Consider the following 24375-nt stretch of genomic DNA (forward strand, 5'->3'; position numbering starts at 1 on the left):
AGATTTGCAGAAACTTGCAAGAATGTCCCTGCAGTTGTTCCAAATGTCAACAATACTGTTGTTCCTATGAGTAGTGTTAAGCTTGAAGAAGATGATGTCCCCCTTGTCTCTGCGAACGATAATGTACAGACTAACAAAAAAACTGAGAAGTCCAAAACTGTTGTTGATAAAACAGTTGGGAAGAAAGCAGCTGAAGTTGAGAGGAGGAGTAATAGCAAAAATCTTGGAAGGACTGCCAACTTAAGATCTGTTACAGATGGGAGTGAGAGGAGCACAATGAAACTTGCGAAGAAGGGGAAAAATGTTTCAAATGTTAGGATAAGAATGTGGGGAGGAAAGCCAACATACTGCTGGGATATTGCTATAAAGAATTCAAGAGTAAAAAAGGATAATGTCCAGGTAAGCATACTGAAAATCGACCTCATATTTTAATACTTTGCAGATCTCAAGTGTTTATTCAATGAAAATTTGTGTTGTTGCAGCATTTCCCTAAGCAGATAGCAATAGACTGCTTGCCAAGTAATCAGAAGGAGGTAACTATTAGAGATTGTGATTTGTATCAACAATTCAAGTGTACTGTGAAGACGGCATACCGCAACGGGGCTCCGAGTCCGGCTGAGAAATACATGACTAAAGGATGGTACGACTATGTGAAGACCAAGGGGTTCAAGAAAGGCGACACACTGACTTGTCAGTTGGCGAGACATGGCACTTTCATTTATGTTACGATGAAGAAGAAGTGATGGGGCTGTTGAAAGGTGGTGGAAGTACTTTGCTTTTTTTGTCTGTTGTTGAAGTAGTTTCAAAGACCAAAGTCTTTGAATTTTTTGTATCTGGTGGTGACTTTTATAACTTATCTGAACAATGTTTTTTGTTTCCCCTATGGGTTGGTACTTTTGCTCTAATGTTGAATGACTTTATCAAGACTACTATTATGGCACATGCTAAATTTTGAATGGTTATATGTTTTGCAAATCCTTGTGTTCTACATACTTCATGGTTGCTCCTTTACATTGGCCATCATGATTGGATCATGTGTGTTAAAATAGTTTATTTACATGCATTATATATGAAATGTTTTTTTAAGAAATTTTGTTTGATAAACAATTTACCATGTTAAAACCAAATTACACTTTATAAAGAATACATATTATACAATCAGCTTATATATATAGCAACTTCAATTTATGTAGGCAAACATATTTATTAAATGTATGGAAGGAAATATAGTGTCATGTATATTTAAAGGTCTGATTTGTAACATCTACTAACTACTAAAAAAATTGCAATAATTAATTTTTTGTTGTTAAAACTCGTTTACCAAACATGCTGGATATTTGTACATATAAAAAATGTAGGCCCATCAGTGTTGTCTGGCCCAAAAAATAAGGGTTATCACTATCTATCTATATATAGAATTTTTTGTCATAATGCATCAGAATTGAGGTCCTTATAAAATTTAATTCTGATATGGTGAAGTGGGGAGTTCCATTCGTCCCTTCTCCATCAAGCAGGTAAGTATAATTTGCATGCATGTTGTAATATAATAAATGGATTCCCCTGTTTTCTCGTTTCTTTGCTTAATAGCAGTGTTATTCTTTACAATTTGTGTTTCAGTGATCCTGAGAGAGACAGTCTTGAATGGGCTCATAACATTAACAAAGAGTTTGAGCAAGAGCAGGAAAAGATGTTTGAAACACTCATAAAAGATGGGTTTCTTACTGAAGCTGAGTGCATGGCTGATCACACCGGGGAGGTAAAGTGAAAATCTAATATCACAGAAGCGAACATGCGAGGCCAAAATGCTCTGGTAAGTTCAAAACCCAGTTAAATCCACTGCCGTATATAGATCTATATATATCGTGGGTTAATAAGTAGAAAGTTATAATGCAGAATATTCCAATGGAAATATCAAGGACATGTTTTCGTAAAGACCAAAATGCAATAAGGATGGTAGATCTTATTGACGGAAAGGGATATCACTGTCGTATTCTTAAGGCTGGCAGGAATGAGTATGAGAAACATATTGGAGTTGGTTGGTACGAATTTGCAAAGTCAAAAAATCTTCAAGTTGGAGATTTCATAGAATTCTCCATGATTCCATTTTCAGATCTGATGTTTGCGTTCTTGGGGAAAAAAGTAGCTGATTAGGATGTAAAGATGTTACTTGTAGCTTTAAATTTGTTGTTGATGGTACTTAGATTGTAATCACAGATGGCTCTGTAATGGATTTAAATTATGGTTATCAACGTGAATATTTTACTATGCTAAGCTTTGAATTGTTGATGTTCTACAATCATTGATATTATGGCAGCTATAATTCATCGTAAGTCTTCAATCCAGTTGTACAGATGAAAATAAATTATCAGTATGCAAAGATGATATCAAATCTTCCATTCATGACAGTTAATAAGTTGTTTATGTTGTAAGCTAATTTTAGGCAACTGAGCACAAAACATATACCAATAACAACAGGTCCATAAATATTGCAAAAACTTATAGACTACACATTTTCAAACACTTCTTTGAAGACAACATTTGTTGTGGTGGTCAATGGAAGTTTCTCCTTATCATGGATCAAGATTTTAAGGCCTTTTCTGCTCTTTACTCTTGAAACTGCAACATATAACTGGCCATGGCTGAATACGCTCCTCGGTAAATATATGCCAACATGATCCAAAGACTGACCTTTAGATTTATTAATAGTCATAACATAACAGACTGTTATAGGAAACTGTCTTCGTGTCATCCTGAATGGCCATGGCGTCTGCGTTGGAGTAATGTCCATTCGGGCAATATAAATGATACCGCCGATGTTCTTGCCTGAAATGATTTTAGCTTCGATGACATGATCAGCCAATCTTGTAACGATTAGACGTGTTCCATTGCATAAGCCTTCTGCTTGATCAATATTCCTGAGCAGCATGATTGGAGTATTTACTTTCAATCTGATCCTATGATTAGGAAGTCCCGACGTTCTCAGTCCATTCAGAAACTCAGGAGTTAAAACATCAAAACATTCATTGCCATCACCATCATGCGTGTCGACTGAATCAGAGCTTAGGTATTCTTTTTCATCCCCTGAAAATGCAATGCCTTTATATTATGATCTCTTAAAGATGGAAGTGAAAAATCGTCGGATAAATTTTCACAAAAAACTAAATATTACCTGGAAGATTGTCTAATACATAGTGATTTATTTCATCTACTGTCTCAATTGTTCCAGCCAATATTGCCCTTGACTGCAGAAAAGCTACATTATTGAATTTAGCTTCAAAATTTGGATAAGTGTTTTCGAATATGGCTCGAAGGGGATCATCGAAATTAGATATCAAAATATCTGCTGGGATATCAATATCAGCATAGCCATCGTTAGGTTCTGCTAGTTTTCCATCTCCAACTTTTAATATCCAATTTGAAAACCGTTCTAACTCGGATGCCGATATGGTCGTCCCAGATTGCTGAAGCCTCATGTTTTTTGTAAGTTTCAAAACCTTACAATGATCCCAAATGTATGATGAATTGATAGTTGCATGAATTATATCTGAACGGCTGCCTCTTGGAATAACTGGTAGAATCTGTCTGAAATCCCCACCAAACACAATTACCTTCCCACCAAATATTTTATCAGATGACCTGGTTCCACCCATGATATCTCTGAGTGTTTTATCCAAAGCTTCAAAACAAAATTTGTGACACATGGGAGCTTCATCCCAAATTATCAATTTAGATAGTTTTAGCATGTTACCCCTGTCACTACCTTTGTTAATGTCGCATGTCGAAGATTCAAGTGTGGGGATCGGAATTTTAAATTTCGAATGTGCCGTTCGACCACCGGGGAGCAAAAGGGATGCAATACCTGAAGAGGCAACTGTCAAGCATATTTGTCTTCTTGATCTTATGTAGGAAGCTAATGTTCTCCACATGTATGTTTTCCCTGTACCGCCGTATCCATACAAAAAGAATACCCCTCCGTTCTGGGTATCAACAGCCGTCAAGATTTGTTTGAACACATCTCTTTGTTCATCTGAAATAAAGTCAACACATAATTTAGATGCTTCATATTAGAAATATAAGTTTCTAACTTATATGAAATTCTTCTGCCTAATTGATGTTAACTACTATTTACACCTGTGAGGTTATTATACAGCGTATTAAACTGTTGAAGTTGTCCAGCAGGATCGTAGTTTCTCTCTTCGTAAATTAAATTATTTCCAAGCTCCTCATTTATGTAACCATGTGGTTTTGGCATTCCAGGAAAATCACTTAAACTCTTTCTACTGCGTTGAAGAAGTTTTTCAATTTCAATCAACGTCAGATTGAGAATTTCTTCATTTGTTAGACGCAGATCTGTTAAATGAACAAAATAAATAAATCGCTGGTAAATATTGGAATAGCATAGTAATATTATGTGTAATTAATTACTCTGATCATATTTTTGTAATATACCTCTGTTGTTTGCAATCCTTTGCTGAGAATACAGAATTCCATCAGATAACAGATGTTGAGTTTTACTCCATACATGCTTAGGCCTATTAATGCTACTTGACAATAACATGTGAACAAAAAGTAATCTCAAATAATGTCCAGAACCCCAATGAAATGCTTCTGTTATTGCAGCTATGAATTCTCGATCATCCCCAATAAATCCCATAGCAAAACATGCATCACGGAAAGTATCGTACCTAACATTGTTTACTGTCTTTATTTCATCGTAGCTTTTCGGCCCTTTGACATGTGTTAGCATCATCCTTAGATAGTACAACTCCCCAGTAGTTGGAGGAACCCAAATTAGTCTTCCAATTGTGTATCCCTTTTGTCTGGGTTTCCACTCTCTTTTTTTCTTAACGTATACAAACTTTGAAACAAAATTGCTATACGTTAGTTGGCGCGCTTCGTCGTATTTCTTGTTTGCTTCAAACCAAGAAGTAAACATCGACTCAGTAACGCTCGGTTTATCAAGGACTTTGGTAATGGGACTGACATCAGTATAAAAAACAGAATTTTGTCCCTCCCCATGAAAGTGAAGTCTTTCTACAGCTGGTTTTCTTCCATGAATGGAAAAACCATAAATTCTCCAAGCAGCTTCACTTGGAGAAACGTACCTACAGTCAATATACTGCTTTATTTCATCGACGGTTTCGTGTTGCGAAACAGATCCATCTTCATTCATGACAATTGCAGCAGTTATTCTGTCGTATCCTTTGTTGATGTATTTAAACAAATATTTGACGGATGTGCTTTGATTGCACCATTCCATATTAATATGAGCTCTGTACTTCAACAATAACTTTGAATTGTAAGGAACAACAAATCTGTTATCAATCTCAATTCCATTCTTAGAAACTGTGTGTCCGTTGTCCCTTCGTCTATACACCGGATATCCATCTTGATCAACGATCGTATCACGTCTGAAATCTTTAGGGAAGTATTTAGAACATTTTCCTTCCTTCATACACGTAGAATTACGAAAAGCATTTCCGCAAGGTCCGTGTATCATGTGAGATTTGACCAAGTTATATAACTCTTCGTCGGTGTCTTTGTTTGGTATTTCTGCTGATATGATACGATCAATGTCAGCGGGTGTTGGGTACTTGCTCGACGGATGAAGGAAAATTAATATGTGCGCATGGGGAAACCCTCTTTTTTGGAACTCAATTGTGTACATATCTACAAATATAAAATTAACATATTAGTCTATAACATGACATAAAAAATGAATAAGGAAATTAAATTAATCAAAGTTACAAATTACTTACACGCAAGAACCTTTCCCATGATACTCTTTTTAGTCAAATCGGACAGTAACGAATCAAATTTCAATTTGAAGATTCTTGTTATGAGATCCGGACGATCAGACGCTTTCAGATTTGTAGAACTTAATACGCGCTGTATTTCTGGCCAATTGGGATTACATGTGAATGTAATAAACAAATCAGGAAATCCAACATAACTACAAATTGCCATGCCATCAAAGTATAACTGATCCATAAATCTACGGCTTCCAACATACGACGAAGGTAGGACAACTCTTTTCCCTGTAGCTGCACCACGTGTATGTCCATTTGTCCTAGCATCTGCAAGATGATCATACTTCCCTACTCGTAGTTTTGACTGATTCTTTCTTAACCATCGAAGTCTCTCAGATTCCATCATTGTAAAACCATCTACCAAAAACTGTTGAAATAACCTCCTTGACCTGAGAATTGTCTGTGCCTCGTTTTTTCTTGACTGAATCCTAAAGGCGAACCACTCTCTGATTGTAAGTCTGTTTCTCTTGGTTGCATCCTCCCATGGAACATCGTCAATTTCCGATACCGTGGTCGTTGTTTCTGCATTACGGACCGTTGTAGATCCTTTATTGCGATGCCGTATGTTTGGTCTGTAACCATCTTCGCCGTAAGGGAAAAGTAAAGGATATTGAAAACCCAAATAAGAAGTGTGATATTCATCTATTCTCTGAAGTTGGCCACATTGTTTTTGCATTATAATATCCCTTTTTTCTGCAGTATCAACATCACCAACAATGAGAGCAGCAACTTCTGAAACTGTTGGTTGATTATATATTCTTCCATCATTTTGACGATCAGAAATGAGACGGAGTTTTAGATCTGCAACATTTCCTTCAGAAAGTCTATCCCTTGCCATCTTAAATGACTGAGCATGAACATTATGTTCATATAACATGGAAGACAACTTTTCAACTATATTAATATCAACTCCGTCCCTTTTTCTGCAAAACATCCAACATATAGAGTTCAGAATGTTGAGAATTGCAACAACAAAATAATATACAGTGTTGAAACAAAGATGTATAAAGTAAAAACCTGAAAATATCAAATCTATTCTGAACTTCATGTTCAGTATCGAATATATATAGTTGGGCAAAACGGGCCTTTTCACCTGGCAAAGGTAACATGCTGCCTATACGATGACATGTTTGACCTTGAATACGATAGTTAGGGGGACCTCTACCATTATTAAATCTGTTATCCATTTTAGCACCCGGAGAAGTAAATGCGAACATCATATTGTAAAGACGAATTTGTTGTTGGAATCTTTTTGATTCACTTTCGTTTTGTTCAAACAACAGGCTCTGCAATACGGGTGGAGGTTGTCTCAACAAAGGTATTTGAACCTTTCCTTCTCCACAACACATTGAGAACTTAGGATTAGCAGAATGTCGAGACTTGTTTTTCCTCTCCATATACCACATATTTGCACCACATTGCTGACACTCACATGATGGGTCACCTAAATCGTAGTATTCTCCTAAACAAAAATGTACAGTTGTCAGGTAAAATAACATAATAGATAATGATTTTTTAAAGAAAGAAACATATCAATAAAATAAAATACAACCTGATCTTTGAACATCTACTTCTTCAATGTCAGTGTCAAAACCTACTTCATGCTCGTCGTTTGAATAGTTGGAAACTGAACTGCAGGCTACAACAGCATAGTAAAAAATGAGTTAGAAAATATGATGTTATTATATTTGGTTAAATGTAAGAACATTCAAAATCGGTTAATAATCCATCACAATAAAGTTACTAACCATCTGAAGAATTACCGGAACCTTCATCCCCTTCACTGTCATCTTCGAAAAGTTCGTTGGTGCTGGAATCTGGATTAGGTGTATGGCTTGAAGATGCTGTCGCACCGCTCATAAACTGGTTGTCAAATCTCCTTCTGAGGTTAACTCCTAAATTGTTAATGTTCTTTACAGAAACAACTCTTGGGCGTTTTTTTGCTAATGAACTTGGCAATGTATTCAATGTTGATATATTGTGAGTTTTCTGCTGTGTATTTCGATCAGTTATGGTGGAACTTGGAATATTTGGAGAAATAGAAGATAGTGGTAATCTGAAATGCGAAGATATAGTATCAGCAGGGGGTTGAGTTTGACATGCATTTTCTTTGTTCATTGCCGCCAATCCCTTGGCTCTCTTAGCTCGAAGAACACGCATTCTATGATGTCTAGCATCAAATTGCCTTTTTCTTCTGATAACATTGATGAAGTGATCATGCTCATCGCTTTGTTTCTTTTCCATGATTTTTTACTCTGAAGATACAATCATTCTGCAAAATATGGCTGAATATGCAGGGAAGCATGAAATATATAGACAAAGACTCCCTCCAAACTATTTGTTTATGGAGGGAAATAGCTGAATATGAAAAGTTTATGTCATCTCCCTATTTTATGCAGTTAAAAATATTGTGACTTAATCATTAAATAAGCAAAAAATGAATGCACCAAGCAACCATAATTGCATGAAGCGTGCACAAATAAGATGAGAATGTAGTGCAAGCTACAGTTTATATGTCAGGTAGGTTTGATGGTTGACATAATGCTGGTGCAGTTTTCAAGAGTGACATTAAAAAATTTGTAAAACACATTTCGTGAGGATATATTTAAATAATGCATGCAGTATTCAAATCAAGTTAATGAATTAAAAAATTTTGCATGAGAGGAATCTGTTGAAAAAGCAATTACTGAAAATATCATTGCCAAAATTATGTTAATTGAGAAGTGAATAATTAACTTAAAATGCAAGACATTACTGTAAATAACATTGACAAAATTATGGTTTAATGAAAAAATACTGTGCAAATCAAAACGATTCTGATATACAATTTATTATTCAAAAATTAATTTTCACTTGCAGGTAAGAAGAAATATCATGTAGGATGGTTTACCACTAATTTTTTTTCCAATTCATATGGATCGTATAATCGGACAACATATCACGCAATATTAAACACAAACAACAGTTAATATATTTAGCATTGTATAATCGGGCAATATATCATGCAATATTAAACACAAACAACATACCATACACCATTGCTACAGAGAAATTATAAGAAAACCAACATGATAATTGATATTTGATATCATATGACAAAATGATAATTGATATTTAATCCATGGATCGTAACTCGTGTATCTTGTACCAAAACATTAAAACAACTGTCAAGAAAATATCACAAAATAACAATAATGATGGAAATTAAAATGGTTCTGGTGGAGTCTTCATGCATCAGATTCAATCTTAACTTTCTTTGCAGGCTTGGTTCCTGAGAGCTGGGTAGTACCATACGCTTGTAATTCAGAATCTACAGCATCAAGATAAACAGGACTTCCTTTGGATGGAGTATTGGTCACTTGTTTATCAGGATCATTTTCTCCATATGCTGACAACGACTCCTGGAAGAAAACAAATTAACAGTAAGTATAAAGAAAATACTGTAATTAACAGGCTAAAGTTTAGTCAACATTAACATACAATGGATTCATCAACACGATCAACAACTGGGTTTTGGTTTAAAGATTTGCTATCTCCCTGCAGATCAGATATTGAGATGAAGATTAAGATACAAATATTGATAAATAGACATATGTAGATGTTCAAAGAAAAATTTCCATACTTCATCAGTAATATAATCTTTCTCAATTTCCTTTACAAACTCTTCATCATAGGAAAGTTTCCAAACAGATGCTTGGCCAAATGTTGGCTGAACTTTAGCCCTAAACGCCATCTTTTTACCAAGTAGCATGTCAAGATCATCTGGATATATCATTGGGTCGTCGTCACCTTCCTGCACATTAAATTTAATGTAAGTACTTCATTCATATACAAATAAACATTAAAATAGGTAATGAATTAAAATGAACCTCAAGCATTGCTTTATAAATACTATCAGCAGACTTTCCAATAATGTCGGCACAGTCAGAGTCCCAAAACACAAAGCGAAATTTGGAATCACCATCAACTACATATATGTCAACTCGATACCTTTTTACATAAATGCATAGGAAAATACAATTAGAACACTACAAATATTGAAACATGGCAAATGAATTAATCTGATTAATAATTGAAAAATACAACCTTGGTATGGCATGTTCTACATTCTGTCCACATGAACATTTGTATGGATTGTTCACATCAGATGCCTTTAAAGAACATTTAGTACACCCATAATAAAACCAACCGTGTTTTGAGACAAAAAATCTTTGAGTTGTTCCAACAGTAACGCATAACATGTCCTAAGATACAATAAGTTGAATATAAAAAAATGCAACACTCTAACAAAAATCATCTGTATAAAATAATATTGATCTTACTATTTGAAATTTGTCATAACCATGTACCTGTTTCACCTTGCAAAGTTCACTGAGAGAAATACACTTGGCCTTATGAACGAAACTTTCGACTGGGGTGAATTGAGAGGCACCAGACCAAAGAGACATTCCCTTCGAAGACTGCGAAGGCTTTTCAGTCTGCTCATTTGACGGTAACCTGAAACATTGAACCAAAAATGAATGTAAATGATGATAAATTTTAAGGGAGCTTATTATACTTTAAGAATATAACAATTTGTGTATACTTTGATAAATACTCAGTTATCTCTGGAATGTCTTCGTTAATAAGCAACTTAGATCCACTCCATCCATTTGAGACTGAAATAGACCAAAATTAGAGTATCAAATTTATTGCTCTGCGGATAGTATTTGAAAAATAGGAGATTATTGATACAAACCTTGTGATTCCTTTATCATTGCATGAGTTAGTATTATTACAATAGCACCACTGTTTTTTTCATCGTGGTAGAAGTCCAAAAATTTTGTTCCGTAACTCTCCCATAATGTGCAGTTAACAATGACTCCTCTGCAGAAATAAACATAAAAATATCAATAAGATAATAATGATGGAACACAGTTGTAATATTTGAATTGAGATAATTTACTTCAAGTCTTTAAGACTCAATGAAACAAATGATTTTTTTCCAGAATTGTTGTATTGAAAATTGTTGATTTCTTGAACCACACCAATGATATCTACAAAACATAGTGAAAGAGAAAGTTAAAATCAACTTCTGTAATAATAAACAACATTGTAGTATGAAGAAATCAAATGACCTAATATATTTACCTTAAAGTCGGTTCATCTCACAATTTCCTCCAAGAATATCATTAAAGTCTTTGAAAAAAAATCTTTTGGGAGGAAGGTTCTGAATTTCAACTTCCTTAACAGTTGTACCACCAATAAACACAAATTTCTTGTCGTGATCACAAAGCTTCCACTGAAAATCGTTTTCATAAACAGTTCCATTGTTGATTATGCAAGACATGTTTTCGCGTATTCGTGCTTTCCATTTTGGTGTGTGGTCAGAACGAATCAAAACTTGTATCCTATCACCCTGACGATGACAAACAACAACAATATCATAACTGAAAAATATAATAACCTAATAAACTTGTTGAGAGAATACGAAGCATTACCGATACGTCCATTATAACCATCTCCAGATGCTCCTTACCCTTGCTGTTGATAACACTCCAAAAATCAACAACTCGAACGGCCAATCTCCATGTTTCTTTTGAATCGTTGACATCCTTAATCGGGGAAAACTTTCTGCTCATATTCTGTTGAGAAAAGTAGTGGAAGAAACAGAACTCTATCAGTAAGGTTGAATGGAGAAAAAATAATGGAAATGGTGAAGGTGAAGAGAAACCCTACCGCTCCACTGCTGTTTGAAAAATGGGAATAGGGAGATGGAAAAGTTTGCACATGCAGTGGTTAGACTTGATACGAAAATATATAGACATAGGGAGAAATAATGAAAAGGTAGCCTTTCATAAATATGTATGTTCCACATGCAGTAAAATTATAGAATGCAGTGCACGTTTTTACATATTCCAATAAGTAACTTTTGCATTAAGTAAAGTGTTGGAATGTAATGATGATTAAATGTAAAATTACGCTCAGGGGTATGCAAAACCATGTTTTATTGTTTGTCATTAGGGTAATTAAGACAATTTGGTAGTAATTCATTTTTATATATTAAAATAGATGCAATGATTAACAAAGAAGATGAAACTTGAGTTTAGGTCAATAGTCTTCCAAAATCGTTGGAACAACATTTCCAAGATATTTGTAGTTATATCTCTCTTCAAAATCTAAATAATCTCTGTCAAAAAAAAAATCTAAATAATCAGTATAATTCTCTCTAATATTTTGTTTACAATAAACTTAAAATTATATAAAAATAATCAATATATTTGGCTATCACTTACAATCCAGCCCAAAACTAAAAATAACTCCATTAAACCCCCTTTACATTCTAATTATTTTGCAAAATGCCCCTTCCCGCTCTAACTACTCTCCATTTCTCCATCCTCACTTCACACTCAATCAACTATCTACCATAAACCCTAAATCCTCAAAACCCTAAAAATGAGAATCTTCATTTTTCGCATCTCCAATTTCGTAAACCGAAATCTCAAAAATTCACCATGGATTCATCACCACCAACACAACCCCATCAGAGAAATGTCACAATCCACCTCAATCCCCAAAAAACAACTCCGAATTCGCGACCATGGCTACGACAATTACATGGAAATCGAGAAGAAAACCCGAAAAGTCCTCAAATTTCAGAGCCTCATCCTCTCTGAACCCAATCAATCAATCCCAATCCCTCGTCTCGAAACCCTAGCCCATCGTATCGGCTTCACGCGCCACGAAGCCAGCGCGTTTATTCTTAAATTCCCGCATGTGTTCGAAATCTTCGAGCACCCGGTTCAGCGTATCCTCTTCTGCAGGTTGACCCGGAAGGCCATTCTTCAGATTGAACAGGAGCAGCTTGCCCTTGCAGAGCAAATTTCACAAGCGGTCACGCGCCTCCGGAAGCTTCTTATGATGTCGAATGGGCTTCGATTACGCCTCGAGCATGTGAGGATTGCGCGGTCGGCCTTTGGGCTACCGGATGATTTTGAGTACTCGGTTGTTTTGAGGTATCCTGAATTTTTTCGGTTAATTGATGCTAAGGAAACTAGGAATAAGTATATTGAGCTTGTTGAATTTGACCCTAAGTTAGGAATATGTGCAATTGAAGATGCTAGGGAGAAAGTTTATAGAGAGAGAGGTAGTGATGCTGAAGATATTAGGTTTTCTTTTTTGATTGATTTTCCACCTGGTTTTAAGATAAGCAAGTATTTTAGGATTGCGATGTGGAAGTGGCAAAGGTTACCTTATTGGTCGCCTTATGAGGATGTTTCTGGGTATGATTTGAGGTCGATTGAGGCGCAGAAGAGAATGGAGAAAAGGGCCGTTGCCACCATTCATGAATTGTTATCCTTGACTGTGGAGAAGAAGATTACTTTGGAGAGGATTGCGCATTTTCGGATGGCAATGCACTTGCCGAAAAAGTTGAAGGAATTTTTGCTTCAGCATCAGGGGATTTTCTATATCTCCACCAGAGGGAATCACGGGAAGCTTCACACGGTTTTTCTTAGGGAGGCTTATAGGAAAGGTGAATTGGTTGAGCCTAATGATTTGTATTTGGCGCGGAGGAAGCTTGCTGAGCTTGTGATTTTGAGCCCTCGGAAAGCAAGAGTTGATAGGGAATTGGTTGGGTATAGGAGGAGCAAGTTAGATGATGAAATGGGGCAAGTAACAAGAGCATATGTTGAGGATGCGTGTGAAGACTTTAGGGGTGGAGATGGTGTAGGACACAGTGAGGATGCAGAAGATGATTTGTCATCAGATATTGGTTCTGAGGTTGATTCCGGAGATGAGGATGATGATTTTGATGGTAGTGTATCAATTCAAAGGAACACACCTAAGTGAGAGTATTTGGAGAATCTTTTCAATCTTCCAATTATGTTGTTGGGAACTGGGAAGTCTCTTTGAAGGGATTGGACTTTCTCCCATGGCGATTTTAACTGACGTGGATCTGAAAATCTTCACTATTTAACCTCACTCTGATCCCTGTCTCATTTTTAGTAGACGACTAAGATTTCCATCAGCCAAAATATCATTTGAGAGAATCCATTCTTGTCTCTTGTATATTTTTGAAACTTCAGAAGCAGCAATATGGAGTTAAGTTTCTAATTTCTACTGCATCTTACCTTTTTATATGACTAGAAATCAAACTAAGTATCAGGGTTTTACAATGCTCATACATCCTGCACACCAACCACTTGCGCTAGACTCCGTTGGTATCTCACTGAAGTGAAATTTTTTATGTGATTGATTGGCCACTGTGCTAACATGGGGAGACGTACACTTCATGGTTAACCATGAAAACGTGGGAGGCTTTTCTAGAAGATTATATTGAGGATGATAACTGATGTAAACTCAGATTTTCAACCAAGAGAAACTTTGTGTTACTTTATTATTTCCAAAGTAAAATAGTAACTTGGAAGTAAAGGTATCAACCTAGTCAGGACTCCTTTGCCTCCGTTGCTATATATTTGGATATACATGAACCATTTTTGCAGAAGAAAATAATGTGTAAACGAATAATAGCGTTAATCTTGAAGCCTTGTGCTGTTGAGAAATCAAGGGCTTCACTTGAAGCAAGCCATCTGCATTTGCTTTCATATCACTCACTTAATTAAATTTCTGTACTTTTAAATTTTGATACTAATTTACTACAGAATAGAATTTTCCTTCAAGAAACTGTTGTATACTCCATGATGTACTGAAATGAATGGACTGTATATATTTATTTGCAGGATTTTCATTACTTATTTAGCCTTAAAAACAAACATCCTCTAAGTTATTGAATATAGCTAAATTTGATCCTTAGTTTGGAATCTCTCTAGTAGTGTTGGTGGAATTGCGAGTTGCTTGTAGCATTGTATAATAGTACTGCATCCCAAACTCCCTATGGCGTGCTGCAATGTATGTAGGTAGTTTTTTTTTTTTTTTAAATGATATATATTGAAAAAACGAAAATTGATATGAAAGAATAGGGGAGACAACACCCAAAACCCTATCAGGAAATAGAGAACCTAAAGAATGACAAACCTAGTATATTCTTTACAAATTCTGCTCTTAAGCTAGCAGGAACGGAATTGAAAAAAGAAGTATTAGAGAGACTAAGGCCTATGTTAGCAAACCCGAAATTGAAAAAAGAAGTATCAGAGAGACTAAGGCCTATGTTAGCAAACCCATCTGCACAACTATTGCCTTCACTATATATGTGGGAGACTATAAAATTTCAATTAGAGATTATCTTTATACAATTAATTCATCTATTTCTAATTTGCCACGGCACCAAAGAGGTAGACTTGAAAGCCTTGACCACCACCGTAGGGTTAGTTTTCAATATTTCAATTTTTTTCATGGACGAACTCTATTGCAAACATCGCTCCAGAGAGTTCGGCAATGAAAGAATTCGAACTATCCAACCGAGAGGCAAATTTATAATATTATGTAACTTTAAAGTAACTTTTAACATTTGTAAAAAAAAAAAAATTTAAGAAATTATTGAATATGTTTTTTTTTTCAAAATTATTTTTAAAATTTAATTTATAGAATAGATTTTTAAAACTAAAAATTAAAACTCATTCATGTTTAGGAGTTTGGAGGGGAAGGAAAAGGAGTTTTAATTTTTTTTTAAAATATATAGAAATTTTTTAAATATTTTTTAGAAAAAAAATTGTATAGAATAATAAAAGATATCTTATCAGTAACTTTTTTTTAAAATTTTAGAATAGTATAACAAAGTCTTTCACTCCCACTTAAATTTACTTTTGTATTAGAACATGTCAAATTAATGCTATGTTTGGTTTGACGTTCAAAATTAGAAAATCACAGTGAGTTTTCACGTCTACTAAAAAATTACCTTATGTAACTTTTATAAATCACGATACAATGATATATAAATGTTCGTTTGGTGTATTAGAAGTCAAATCAAACATGATATATAAACGTGTGTTTGGTGTATCAGAAGTCAAACCAAACAGACCATATATCACTCACGAACCTAATTATATTGGTTTCGAATCATTTACCAATTATATTTATAAAAGGATAACAAATTTGTGAAATTAAATTTTGCTTAAGCTATGTTAGGATAGAGTAGAATGAACAGAGTGGAATGGAGTGGAGTGGAATAAAATAAAGATGTCATTATATTGTTTGGGTATTTCATGACGGATAGAGGAATTTTGCGATTCCGCCCAAATCGAAGTGTATAAAAAATGATAGAAGGTGATGGAATAGAATGGTATGCATTCCATCTGATTCCACTCCATTCCGTCCGTTTTTAATCAATCCAAACATAGAACATAAGTTTATACTATTCTGTTTCGTTTCATTTCATTTCACTATCTTCCATCAATCCTAATATACCCTAAAAGAGGATGAAACATGTGAGTAGGGGTGGAAATAGGCTGGGCTGAGTTAGACTTTGCCAAACCTGCTAAAAATTCAAAGTCTAATTCTGGCTTATAGGCTGTAGTCTATCATAGGTTTATTTTTAGGCCTAAGCATAACCTTTTTAAAAGCCTGATTGACCTACTAACCTACTTAAAAACCTATTTCATTTAAAAATTTATAAATAAGCAATTCAACTAATGTTAAATAGACTAATAAATAAAAAGATCAACGAACATAAAAATTTGTTTTCATTGACTCATTCGAGTTTATCTATTAGCATAAATTTTATAATACTATTTGTTTGAGAGTTGAAACAACTTATAACATTGTTCATAAGAGTTTGTCCACTTATTTACCTAATATCTTCTGGATAACTATGCTTTATTTTTCCTATTTTAATTCAAAGTATAAATCACAATATAACAATAATAAATTTATTCATGTGTACTTAAATAGGTTTGTCCGATAGACTTAAAAGACTTTTCATATGGCATCTGATATACTCTTTTTAGCTAAATAGACTTATAAAAAAAACCTTAATCTTTTTTATCTAAAAAAATCTGACATAACTTGATCTGTGTAAACTAGACCGTAAAACCGTGTTAGTTGATCTCCCATATTCTCACCCTTAACCCTACATGTGATGCCATGACCATTTGTTCTTTTCTTGCCGTTCTTAATTGTCTTAAAAGAAATTAAATTTTTAAAGAATTGTGCCACTTATACTTAAAATATGGAGAGAAATAATAAATCTCAATTTTCTTTCATAAAGAAAAAGCCTAATGATGTAAGCCTATAAGTGCAACATGTCAACCCCCATTTTTCCATTCGATTAATTAGTTAAGTTGTTTCGATTTTGGAGCAGCAGGAGCAGGATGTATGGTCTTTTTTATTATACTCTTTTGTCTCATTGATTTGATATTTTATTCATCATTAAAAAATACTGATTTTTATACTACAAATAAATGTTTCAGAAAAAAAAACAAAAATAAAATATACCATATGAAGCAACCATATTTCAGTGGGCAAGTCATTGTCTTCTATCAAAGTCTTGTGTCTTTGTCTCATCATACAGGCTATGTCATCTACAAGTTGCACAATTTGTATAATCATCACAAAACTTGCTTTATTTATTTGTTGGACCTCAATGACTTTTTAAATGCTACTACCTTCTTAATGTATGGTGTGACCACGTAGATAATTTTTTTTGTTCAATACATTTTTGTTTTATATTTTGATAAAATATAATTTTTTAAATATATTTTTGTTTTATATATGAGTGGTGATTATGTCATATGAAGCAAAATGGTGGGACTAAAAAATTCTAAAGATTGTAAGGGAATTAAAATTCCAATTTTAAAATATGAAACAAAAAGGGAATGCATTTCGCAAAGCTCTAGCACTCGACTACAGTTAAATACATCGCATCATCCTTAGACGGACGAACACTTCAAGAGGACAATTCAAATATTAGAGGATATGCTTTGAGCTTGTGTCCTAGAAAATGGAGGAAGTTGGAGTGACCATTTAAACATAATTGAATTTTCTTACAATAACAGATATCACTTGAGCATCTGGATGGTTCCGTATTAAGCTCTCAATGGGAAGAAATGTAGGATACCATTATGTTGTCCAAAGTCAGTGACAAAGCAATTTTGGGATCAGACATATTCCAAAGAGACTAATCTAAAAATAAAGGCAATCCAAGAAAGATGAAGGCAACCTAGATTCGTCAAAAAATTATGAAGATAGTGGGATCATATATTTTCATTTGCCATGTCATTTAAAAGTTGACATATCATCACTTATTTTTATCAAAAATAAAGAAGAGGATCAAAACTGTTTACAAATAAAACCGTGAGATTAATTTCCTGAATAAATTAAAACAAAGGGACCAAAACACTCATTCAAATAACACTATTAAAACTTATTGCATTGCATGGCTGCCAACTTGCCATACACGTAAGATTCAAGATCTAAATTATCATTATCAAAATAATGTGTATTTATGACCTAGCTTACACTAGATATAGGAGTATTAAACGATTCAATCGATCGCGCCGTTGATGTTAATCTTTAGACCTGTTACAAAAACGTTATTATACTCGACACAACGTGGTGGTGAAGAATCAGGGGAAGCTAAAAACGTAACCTGCACCGACACATTCAGTGGCGGAGTTAGAAAAATTATAAAGTCTGGGCAAAAATTTAAAGACCGCAAATTCACATCGAATATAATATATAAATAGTCATCAATCAAAATAAAAGAGACACGTCATTTTGTCAACAAAAATATAGTTTAAAATAAAAGAGATAAACATAATCTCATTATAGTGGGTTAAATAAAATTACGAGACAAGTGTCATTTCCGAAAGTTCTATATGGTGAATGTTTGAAAAATATCAATATCATTAAGTAACTTGAATATTTCCCGGTTGGTGTAACATAACATCAAAACTATAATAATATGTGGGAATTATTAATAAACTTGATAACTGATTGAAATTTTAGTCAAAAAGAAAACGAGAAAGTAAAGTTATTATTTAATTATGTCGGCTAGCTAAAATCTAGACCATAGAATTTTCTAATTTTTCTATTTATCAAACTTATGTTACATTCATAAAATAATTGCTATATTGTAAATAAAATATTAGTAATTTTTCACATTTTTCTAATTAAACAACCTGCAAAAATTTTATGTGGTTTATATGTTAACTTATGAAAAGGTGGCAATTGGTTTGCTCTTTGACTTGATTAGCTGATGATGCTATTTATAGAAATTTAAATTTAAATGTGTCATTGAGGCTAAGGAGTTAGAATGGGAAATAATATATGCTAGTTTTTTAAAAGTGGTGTGCAGGTAGAATGGGAACAAATTAGAAGTAGGTGCATAGGTTGCAACATATATATTAGTACGAGCTCGGCAGTTGTCCAAGAAATAATTAGAGTAATTCAATATATCGTGGAGAATGGAGAAAGTGAATCCTATTTAAATAAATAGGGTTAAATATGTATGAGGTCCCTGTAAATATGGCACTTTTCAGTTTTAGTCCCTACAAAAATTTCCTTCGAACTTTGGTCCCTGTAAGTTTTTCCGTCCCCATTAAGAGTCCCTCCCGTTAGATTCCACTAACGGAGGGTGACGTGTCATGCCAAAGGTGTGAATTTTTTTTTACAGCTGTTTTTATGGGTGACACGTAGGACAATTGTGTTTAGACATAAGGGGATCGTGAAAAAACTTTAACCCTAATTTCTTCTGCAGCTTTTTCTTCTGCAGCTTCCTTCTTCATCTCCACACTCTCAAATTTCACAATCCCTTCTTTGGCTTCCTTCTCTTGCTTCGTTTGAGTTAGTCGCTCAATTGAATACGTCGCTTGCAATCTCACGATGTCATCTTCGTCTAGGAGAACGAAGCCAACATCTTCATCAAGTGTGAGTACACGTCCAGGTAGGAGATGTGCGTGTGATGCTCGTATGACTTCGTATTACTGTAAGAATGGAGCTAACAAAGGGCGCCTGTTTTGGAGATGTCCATTTTGGCAAGGTGATGAAACTTATAACTTATTTATATGGGATGATGATATTGCTCAACGAACCGGTGTTCACGAAATGTCAGATCATGAGAGCAAGATGAAGGAGGTATCAATTTCTCTTGAAACTATGAGAGAGTTGTACGAAATTTCACAGAAGAAGAACAAGAAATTGAAGGTGAAGATAAAGTCAGATGTTGTGTATGGAAAGATGAAGACTTGGTGTATTGTTGTGTCTGTAATAGTCAATTTGTATTTTCTATGGAAATGTAATTGTTGAATCAGTGTTTGGAATGATCATTTTGGATGTAATGTTGTTGGTACGAAATCTGAGTTTGTTAATTGTTGAATTTGAATTAGTTAAATGTAATGTTTGTTAATCTGAGTTGGATGTAATGTGAGTTGGATGTAATGTTTTGTTGTATCAGTGTGTTTTTTATGGCCAATATGTATTAATGTTGTATCAGTTATTCTCATTCAATTATAATCTGTTTTTTTGTTTACACCAGTTGACATATATGTGTCTATAATTTGGCTATATTTTGTCTATATTTTACTATAAAATTTGACATATAGTTGACTATAAAATGTGTCATTAAAGTGACATATAATTCATCTTTAAACCGACCTGTAAAACACATATACTTGACCATAAAATTTGATCAGTACTTGTCATATAAAATCACCTACTAATGACTTATAATTGGTCTCCAAAATTTGCACAAAAAACCATTGACATAACATTAGTTTTGATACATATGTTCACAAAACACAAGGCAGATAGCAGTAACATGAAAATAGTTAGAGGACTAGCCTCACTAACATTACAAACATAACATTTTTCCTACTGAGTTCATTCAAACTAAACAACATGGCATCACTAAGTCATCCTACTGAGTCATCCTTTTGCAAATGGCCTCCCAATCTTCTGACTGCTTCCCACCCATGGATTGGTCTGAGGTTGCTTCATCTTCATAAATGACCAAAGGGTCATCAGGCTTCTTTCCAGGGCCAGGTATATTCTTTGTTTTTATGGTCCTAAGTCTGTCACTCTGCCTTTTTTGAACACCCATATCAACAATCTTCTTGGGCTTATGCTTCTGGATTGGTTTTTTGACCTAGTAATAATGAACAAGTACAGTTAATCTATATGAATCAGTCATTTAAAAAAGTGTGAAGTGTCCAAATAAGACTTACAGGTTCTGAACATGTTGGCCTGGATGAAGAAGAAGCAGTGGATTTGGAAGTTTTCTTGACCACCTTTGGAGCTTTACCAACAAAAGTTTTGACTGTTCTTTTCACAGGAGATGTGTCAACATTCAATGGTTGAACATCTAGAATTTCATCATCATCAAGAATCTTAGCCAATGTTTCAGCATCTATACCACAATACTTTTTAAGAGACGACTGTGAATCATTGATGTCAGTATTGGGAGCATCTTGAACATCATCTTGTACAGGGACAGCATCTTGAACATCATCTTGAACAGGGTCAGCATCTTGCACAGGGATATCAGCTTGTACATCAGCCTTTTCAGGAACAGAATCAGGAACTGGAACATCATCTTGCATAGGAATATCAGCTTGGACATCATCCTTTTCAGGAACTGCATCAGGAACAGCATTTGCAGCTGCATCACATTCTGGTTCAACAGTCTTAGATTTTTTTGTCTTGGGTGCCACTTTATCTTTCTTTTTCTTGTTGATAGACCCTGTAGGCCTCCCCTGAAAAAATTCATAAGACATATGTCAGTCTCATAAACTAAAAAATGCAGGAAAAAAGAAATAATTAAGTTAGTTCCAATACCCTTTTTTTGCTTGTTTGACTAGCCTGAGTAGGAGCCTCTTGTGTTGGAGCCTCTTGTGTTGGAGCCTCTTGTGTTGGAGCCTCTTGTGATGTTCTTGCAGCAGATACAACAACTATTTGCTTATTTTTCTTGCAGGTCCTCTTGTTATGACCTAGTACAAAGCATATCTTGCATCTGTGGGATGTATTTGTTCTTTGCCACTTGGTTTGATTTGCCTCATCAGGTTCTCTCCTGCGTAGTTTTTTGGGCCTCCCTGGGCCACGTTTGAACAATGGTGGAATGATAATAGGATGTGCTGTCTTAGGCCACTTATTTTGCCCATTCAAAGGTGTTATCACCTCACTATAACAGTGTTCATAAGTGGTCCTAAGATAACATTTGTGCACATACTTAACTGGGTCATCAACTTTCCTATGAATGGCTGCTACAACATGCCTACATGGTATCCCAATCAACTCCCAATAGTTACATGAACAAGTGTGTTTTTCTAGGTCCACTACAAAGCTATCAGTGAAAAGCACATGTGTTACCTGAAATGTTAACCTACCAGCATACGTAGCTATCCAACTAGCACTTTTCTCTATTTCTCTATCTAGTCTCCTTAATGGTTTGGTCATTACATAACCCTTATAAGCATTCACCTTTTCCCTAAGTGTTGCAAACCTACCCATCAAGTAGTTTCTGATCCACTCAAACATTGTTATAATTGGTTTGTCTCTTTGCAAAAGTATGGTAGCATTAAATGATTCACTAAGATTATTCATTAAAACATCACATTTTGAGTAGAAAGGAAATGCATGCTTACACCACTTGTGTTTGGGGATTGCCTGCAGCCACTCATAAGCATCCACATTTGCTTCCTTGATCATGAGCATCTTTGCCTCATGTGCCTCATAATAAGTTGCCTTAGCAGCAGCCATCATTAGATCCCTAAACAATGTCCCTCCACCAAACTTCTTTTTGAAGTTAGCATAAAGATGCCTTAAACAGAATCTATGCTCAAAGGAAGGATACTCCTCATCAAACACATTGACCAGACCCTGAAACAAATACAAATACTTTTAAGTAAATATTGTATAACATAAATACTTTGTATTTTAAGTAAACAACATAAATATTGTACCTTTTGCTGGTCAGAGATAAAACATCATCTTCCATCACCAATATCTTCCAACAACAACTTCATGAACCAGCTCCAAGTGTTCTTTGATTCATTTTCTACAACTGCAAATGCAATTGGCAAGTACTGATCATTTGGATCTCTTCCTACAGCAATGAGCAGAATTCCACCATATTTATGCTTCAAGTGACATCCATCCAATCCAATGAAAGGTCTACATGCTTTTTTTAATGCCATCTTAGTCCCATCAAAACACATATAACACTTCTCAAATCTTGGATTTAACCCTTCACCAGCACATGTTGTATTGAGTTTGAATGTATTCCCTGGGGATGCCCTTCTTAACTCAGCACCATAAGACCAAAGGAGGTTGAATTGCTGACTAGAGTCACCTTCCACAATCTGTCTAGCAATCTGCCTTGCCTTGAATGCCCTACAACCTGGAATTTCTGTTGCATATCTAAGCCTAACATCTGCCACCACATCATTCAACTTCATCTTTGTGTTGTTCTTCAACCCATCAACAATGACCTTAGCCACCCAATCAGCTTTAGCACATCTATTAAAGAACTGTCTTCCACACTTGTGCTTAGAATACAAGGTTTTAATCCTAAAAGTAGTGGATGTTAGGACTCTACTACATAGCACAGTGTAATCACACTTCTCCTTATCCTTACATACAACCCTACATCTATTGGCATCATTCTTTACAAACTTAACTTCCCTCCCATTAAGAACATTGTGCTCTAGTATAGCATCTTTAAACTGCTTAAGTGAACGAAACTCCATTCCAACTTTAAAAACAAAATCTTTTGTGAAAGATTCTTCTGCATTGAACCTTATAACACATGGTCTGTCATCACCACTATCATCATCAGCTCCACTGTCCAATTCATCTGTCATGTATTCCTCCTCAATTACACGTGCCTTGCCCATCTCATCTGTAATAAATATGTTATTGTCTGTTTCATTAGGGACAGCATTGTTTGTAACAGGTGGACTCCTGACTTCACTAGTTTTACCTACACCCACTAGTTCCTCAAAGTCATCTTCAAACCCATTCATCCTTTCTTCCTCACTGTCATCAAAGTGTACATCCTTGATACTCTCATCACTTGAATCTCCACTGCATTCATGTAATGGTTCCTTCTCTGATGCACAAGCCTTACCCTTCCCTTTTTGCCTAACATATTCCATAAAAGTCAGCTCTCCTTCATCTGGTTTTGGCTCACAATATATCTCAACTTCAGCTCCATGACCAACAGCATAAGCAGCCAACTCAGCAGAATCTCCATCATCTCTGAATGGATTTAAATCAGCTTCAAATGATCCTGCTTCATGTTTCCACCACATCTTAACCATCTCAAAATCAAATTCAGGGTCAATACTCTTAACTAAATCACAGGCCTCAAAGAAAGACCAATAGTCACTATCTTGACCACTAAAAGCATACATGTCCCCACCATCGTATTTCAGTTCAGGGTCTTTTACAAACTTGCCCCTTGTGTAGAAAATAACTTTAAACTTAGACATTTCCTGTTAGGTCAACACAATACTTAATTCATTTTCTAACTAGGGAAACACAATACTTAATTCATTTTCTAACTAGGGCAACAAAAAACGACAGATAAAGTACATATGCTGTACTCAACAGATACGACTAAATAATCAAAATCTTTGTCCTATAGTAGTTAATGTTTGTTTAACAACCACTATGATTAGAAAATAGCAAAAAG

At 34.8% G+C, this 24375-nt stretch overlaps 5 protein-coding genes across 5 annotated transcripts; 1 reads left to right on the top strand and 4 right to left on the bottom strand.

The window, feature by feature from the left end:
* Positions 1 to 2503: 2503 nt before the first annotated feature.
* On the bottom strand, positions 2504 to 8054 carry LOC131630363 (uncharacterized). Its single transcript, XM_058901150.1, has 8 exons — positions 7559 to 8054; positions 7363 to 7449; positions 6828 to 7272; positions 5760 to 6733; positions 4450 to 5670; positions 4132 to 4350; positions 3170 to 4027; positions 2504 to 3081 (listed from the first exon to the last, which is right to left on the bottom strand). Exons 1-8 carry the CDS (start codon positions 8052 to 8054, stop codon positions 2504 to 2506), a joined length of 4878 nt encoding a protein of 1625 aa, XP_058757133.1.
* A 983-nt stretch (positions 8055 to 9037) lies between these two features.
* Positions 9038 to 10982, bottom strand: LOC131630364 (uncharacterized). The gene is made up of 10 exons (XM_058901151.1): positions 10962 to 10982; positions 10782 to 10846; positions 10549 to 10676; positions 10396 to 10468; positions 10160 to 10307; positions 9897 to 10054; positions 9680 to 9800; positions 9433 to 9603; positions 9291 to 9347; positions 9038 to 9211 (listed from the first exon to the last, which is right to left on the bottom strand). The coding sequence occupies exons 1-10, from the start codon at positions 10980 to 10982 to the stop codon at positions 9038 to 9040; spliced, it is 1116 nt and encodes a 371-aa protein (XP_058757134.1).
* A 1157-nt stretch (positions 10983 to 12139) lies between these two features.
* LOC131630371 (protein ROOT PRIMORDIUM DEFECTIVE 1-like) lies at positions 12140 to 14467 on the top strand. The gene has a single exon (XM_058901158.1). It carries the CDS (start codon positions 12246 to 12248, stop codon positions 13638 to 13640), a length of 1395 nt encoding a protein of 464 aa, XP_058757141.1. The 5' UTR covers positions 12140 to 12245; the 3' UTR covers positions 13641 to 14467.
* Positions 14468 to 20436: 5969 nt separating this feature from the next.
* Positions 20437 to 22642, bottom strand: LOC131630372 (uncharacterized). Its single transcript, XM_058901160.1, has 3 exons — positions 21519 to 22642; positions 20909 to 21436; positions 20437 to 20829 (listed from the first exon to the last, which is right to left on the bottom strand). The coding sequence occupies exons 1-3, from the start codon at positions 22440 to 22442 to the stop codon at positions 20602 to 20604; spliced, it is 1680 nt and encodes a 559-aa protein (XP_058757143.1). The 5' UTR covers positions 22443 to 22642; the 3' UTR covers positions 20437 to 20601.
* A 24-nt stretch (positions 22643 to 22666) lies between these two features.
* On the bottom strand, positions 22667 to 24172 carry LOC131630365 (uncharacterized). Its single transcript, XM_058901152.1, has one exon. The coding sequence runs from the start codon at positions 24170 to 24172 to the stop codon at positions 22667 to 22669; it is 1506 nt and encodes a 501-aa protein (XP_058757135.1).
* Between the last annotated feature and the right edge of the window lie 203 nt (positions 24173 to 24375).

Source organism: Vicia villosa, unplaced genomic scaffold, assembly GCF_029867415.1.
Source record: "Vicia villosa cultivar HV-30 ecotype Madison, WI unplaced genomic scaffold, Vvil1.0 ctg.000673F_1_1, whole genome shotgun sequence".
In the NCBI taxonomy this organism is placed as follows: Eukaryota; Viridiplantae; Streptophyta; class Magnoliopsida; order Fabales; family Fabaceae; genus Vicia; species Vicia villosa.